The 5,244-nt window shown below is 43.3% G+C and overlaps 1 protein-coding gene across 1 annotated transcript; it reads left to right on the top strand.

Annotated features, from left to right (window-relative positions):
* Positions 1 to 3,130: 3,130 nt before the first annotated feature.
* On the top strand, positions 3,131 to 4,835 carry LOC121979460 (mannan endo-1,4-beta-mannosidase 5-like). The gene is made up of 5 exons (XM_042531450.1): positions 3,131 to 3,460; positions 3,612 to 3,806; positions 3,931 to 4,053; positions 4,127 to 4,335; positions 4,469 to 4,835. The coding sequence occupies exons 1-5, from the start codon at positions 3,131 to 3,133 to the stop codon at positions 4,833 to 4,835; spliced, it is 1,224 nt and encodes a 407-aa protein (XP_042387384.1).
* The last annotated feature ends 409 nt before the right edge of the window (positions 4,836 to 5,244 follow it).

The raw sequence follows: 5,244 nt of genomic DNA, 5'->3' as shown, positions 1-5,244 counted from the left end.
TTCGGAAAGGGAGCCGCCTGGGAATACGAAGAAAGAAGAAGTTCTCTTTCCAATGTTTGTTGGAAGAGGGCAGTTTATTAAAAAAGACTAAGTCGGGCCGAGCCTGAAACAGATAAGTGTCCGGCTCGGACTGCTTGGGATAATAAAAATAATAGAAGACTTCCGGGCGGAGGGGAATGTTGTGTATCTTAAATAAGACCACAACTCCGCACAGAAGGCGAAAAGTGTTAGGAACCAATTGGGCGAGCGGAATGCCAAAGAAGTTGCAAACTTCGACGATGAAGGGGTGGAGGGGAATCCGCGGACCGGCTACGAATTGGTCGCGAAAAAGACAAAAGGCGCCGCTTAGAGGTTTGTGAGGCCGAGCGGAAGGTGAAGGTAAAATCAGTTCGAAATCTGAAGGGATATCAAAAGCGTTTATCAGGCTCTCGGCATCACGCCGATCGAACCACGACTCCATGGTGGTATACCATGGGCCGAAAGCGAGGTCCGCGGGCTAAGAAGAACTTGCCATTGCCGGAACAACGGAGGAGGCAGAAGTCGAAAGGGAAAGCAAAGGTGCGAGCGAGAAGATGAGCAAAGCAATAACCAGAAGACGAAACGCAGCCAAGAGCGCAAAGAAAACACGGGAATCTAAAAGAGAAAGGCAGAAGAACCTTACAGACAAGAAGTTCGAAGGAAGAAGATGAGGGTTCGCCGGAGGGCCGATGGACGAGGTTATCGGAGAGAGGAGCGCAGCGAAACCTTTGCGTACAAGAAAGCGAAGGTGCGGCGAAGGAGAAGGGCGAGGGCTTTATAGGGTTATGCCCGATTGTCCTAAGCCGTTAGATTCAGGTCACAGGGACCTAGGCCCTCATCGCGCCGTCCATTTCAAATCGACGGACGTCGCATCAGGCGTAGGGCGGCGGCCGTACGATGACGTCAACAGCGTCACGTGGCACTCGGTCAGAGGAAGGCATTTAATGAGTCCCATCGCGAGGCAGAACCCGCGTGCTCAACCATAATGGCGGAGATTTACACGCATTCTGAGAAGATCCCGAGGACATCATCACAGGCCAGTGGGGCAGCCCTCGGCAATTAGCCGACCGGCTCCATTCGACCCCATATGGGCAGAGCGGAGGTATACTTTCGGGAGTAGCGGATCGGCTGTCGCTTGGCCACACTCATAGTCCAGTCAGTCGGACTTAGTGCCTCCTTCGACTAGACTTGAGGGGGAGGCATGTGATCCGGTGGTAAGGACGGAGGACCCTCATTGGCGGGAGATCAACGACACGTGAAGGTCAATGGTCAAGAGGGTCAACCCCCAAGGTCGTGCCGAGCAGACAAAGGTCGTGCCGAGCGGAGTAGTGGGTCGATCGAGCATCCAGCCGACCGGACATCCGACCAGGAGTTTCCCGGACCGGACGAAAGACAGCCCGACCAGGGGTCGGGTTTCTGATGCTCAAGGTAAAGAGTCTATGAGCCGGGCAGATAGGCCGCTCGGCCGAGCCGCAGGACAATATGGCACAATTCTATCCGAGCAAATGAGCAGAGCTTCCCGGAGGCCATGAGCGTCGAGCGGCTGGTCCGCTCAGCCCGGGAACAAGTAAGAGCGCTAAGAGACAAAAAGGACAACTGGTAACTTCGTACTCGAGACACCTGCCACCGACAAACAGCATGGTCGGCGGCCGGAGTGGACAGAGTATCGTACGGTGGAAGCTTCTACCGTCACATCCGGGATATGCTCGAACGATTGCGGAATGGTGTCAGGCATGCTTTTCTGACACAACCCTACTGAGGTATGTTTGGGAAAGCATGCACGCATCGAGAAGCGTGTCTGTGCCTCCCCGGGGTCCTATATAAGGACCCCCAGACTTCGACGGAGAGAGGCAATTTTGATCACTGTAGCCACAATAGCATTACTCTGCTTCTCTTCTCCTTCGCTGCCTGACTTGAGCGTCGGAGGGTCGTCGTCGAGAAAGCCCTCCCGGCTCGTCTTCTTTGCAAGTTCGCCGGAGGTCTATATCAACACCAGAGGACAACAGAGAGCGCTACGTCCCCAGTATCTATCGACTCAGAGCTCGGACATGATCATTATTATTTTGAATAAGCTTGACCTCGCGGTTTTGAATCAGGTTGTTTTTTTTTACTTTTAGAATTTTTTTAATGCAGATACATCTTACTAAATATTTCTGATATATTAATTTTTATTAAATTTTATTGCACACACTTTCTAAATTTATCTTATCGGATATATAAATTATGTATTAATTAAATGATTTTTCGAATTATTAAAATGCAAAAGTTTAGATTTATTATTTTCTAAATAAATATTTGGAAAATGGATCTCCACCAAGTAATTCACAAATAATTCAAACTTTGCTATGATGATTTTTTTTCCATATCGTTAGATAAAACTTGCACGACATTCCATTCCATTAAAGCTTTCATAAAAGAGGAAAGGAAATTAATTTAAAGAGGAAAAGGAAAGATGTACGGAAAAGAAAATGAAAAACGAATGAACGCACGAGGCCGCCGCACAAGTGGCCTCGTGTAGGACCGTAATCCGGTGCGTTTTAGGAAATAATTCGAATGCATCATTGGAAATGATAGGGAGAAAATTACTTCCAATTTAAGTTAAAGAGATTTGTCTATTAGAAGAAATAAAAGTAATTAAAAAATATATATCAGGAAAATCTGTCGATAGATTTTATTTTTGTCCAAATACATAATTACAATAGAAGAATATATTAAATATGACTTTTAATTGTCATAAATGATACTTTAAAATTATCTAACAATTCCCTCAAAATGAAAAAACTTATGGGGTCTTTGATTTGAGCATTTTTTATTTTCATTTTCTAAAAAATATGTATTTTTTAAAAAATAAAAAAATAATTTTTAGACATTCTTTATTTTTTTTAAAAAAATGCTATTTAATTTTTTAGATAATAGAAAATGTAAATTAAACATTATTTTTTAAAAATATGTATTTTTTAAAAAAATGAAAATGAAAAATGTACTAACCCTACCTTTTTCTGTCGATTTCTCATAAATTGATGCTTGAAAATATCAGTTTGCCATGCTAATCCATCTCTCTATATATATGCGATCGATCCAAAAGGTACTCACTCCATTCAAGCTCATTGCAATGGCGAAGTTGGGCGGATCGCAGCTCTTCTTGTGCGTACTAGCGCTGGTGGCAGCGACGACGACAGCAGCGGATCTCCCGGGGTTCATCGAGAGGTATGGCAGGACATTCTGGACGGAAGGGTCTGAGTTCCTCTTCAATGGTTTCAACGCTTACTGGCTAATGGGCGACGCGGCGTCTCCCCACTCCAACGGGAGCAAGGTCACGGCGCTGTTCGAAGAGGCGGCTGCGGCCGGCCTCACCGTCTGCCGCACATGGGCGTTCTACGACGGCTTCAGCAACGACTCGCTTCAGGTGACGCCCGGCGTTTACCATGAGCAAGTCTTCAAGGTATATATATATATATACACACACACAAGTGTCATGCATGCACTCTCTCACTCTCTTTTGAGCCGTCCATAATCAGGTCGTAAGAATTGTATATTAGAATAAAAAAAATGATAATTTTATTTTTCTTATGTCGATCGATATGTTTGGTTAGGGCCTGGACTTCGTAATAGCAGAAGCCAGGAAGAAAGGGATACGATTGATCTTGAGCTTGGTGAACAATTACAAAGACTACGGAGGTCGACCACAGTACGTGGACTGGGCTCGCAGGGCAGGTTTGTTCGTGCCAAGCGACGATGATTTCTACACACACGATATTATAAAGGGCTACTTCAAGGAACACATTGAGGTAATTAATTAATTAATTAATTAATTAATTAATTTATCAATAATAATTATGATACTGATAGATTTTTAATTATCTGTTAAGTACCCCTTTTTTTAATCTTTTATGTCTTTCTTGCCCGCTTCAGTATATTCTAAACAGAACGAACACCTTCACAAATATAACCTACAAAAATGATCCCACAATCATGGCTTGGGAGCTCATGAACGAGCCCCACTGCGAGTCCGACCCTTCGGGGAAAATTGTTACGGTATTTATTATTATTGAATTGAATGTGGATTTATACCTGCAAAACCCGTTAATTCTCATTCTGTTATTGGTAGGCTTGGGTGCAAGAGATGGCAACTTTCCTGAAGTCCATCGACAGAAAACACCTTCTCGGGGTCGGACTGGAGGGCTTTTATGGAAGTTCCACCCCGGACAAAGTCAAACTCTACAACCCTAATGCGGTTCAAATTGGCGTCGACTTTATCGGAGTCCACAAAGTCAACGAGATCGATTATGCAACCGTCCATGCCTATCCGGATTTTTGGTAAAACATCTCATCAATCCATCAATCCGATTAATTAATTGATTGGATTTAGGGTTTAAGGTTTAGAATTTAGGTATTAATTAATTGATTAATTAACTAATTATTAAAAATTAAAAAAATGAAATTAATGCAGGTTAGAAGGGCAAAGTGAGGTTAACAAAACAGAGTTCGTAAAACAATGGCTTTGGAACCACTGGAAGGACTCGATGGAGGTGCTGGGGAAGCCATTTATGCTGGGGGAGTTCGGGAAGACGAAAAAGGATCCCGGATACTCGGAGCAGATCCGCAATGACTTCTACTCCACGGTCTACGATAGCATCTATAGCATATCGAAGGACGGGCACAAGACCTTCACGGGGGGTTTATTGTGGCAGCTCTTCGTCGACGGCATGGAATCGTACTACGATGGCTTTGAGATTATTCTGTCGCAGGACGCCAGCGCCACCGCACTCATCCTGAATCAGTCAAAAAAAATGGGAGAGCTCGCCGGCGCTGCCTAGCGGCTGCCTCATCGTCGTCACTAAACTCACTTGTAGTGCTTTAATTTATGTGATGTGCCATTGTTCTTTTTCAGTATCAACATCCTGTATTGGATTCTTAATCCAAAGTTAGTCGAAAAGGATAATTATCTACTATGTGTCATCATATTAAAATAAATCTAATCTAATTAAAATTTTAAATATTTGAATTTTAATATATATATCAAACATGCTAAGTTCACCAAAATATATATATATATATACACACACACACACCACATGGTCAATACAATAATAATAAATCAATATCTTTAATAAGAAGCCTTACTCATGATAACCATAGTCGGCTTTCAAAGCAGTTCATGTTAAATTTAAAATATAACTTATGCACATTGAGAAATCAATCATTAGAATATTTGTCCAACTCTGA

The sequence above is a fragment of the Zingiber officinale genome, chromosome 5A, assembly GCF_018446385.1.
Source record: "Zingiber officinale cultivar Zhangliang chromosome 5A, Zo_v1.1, whole genome shotgun sequence".
Taxonomy (NCBI): domain Eukaryota; kingdom Viridiplantae; phylum Streptophyta; class Magnoliopsida; order Zingiberales; family Zingiberaceae; genus Zingiber; species Zingiber officinale.
The sequence above is the reverse complement of the archived record's forward strand: the minus strand, read 5'-3'. Positions and strand labels throughout refer to the sequence as shown.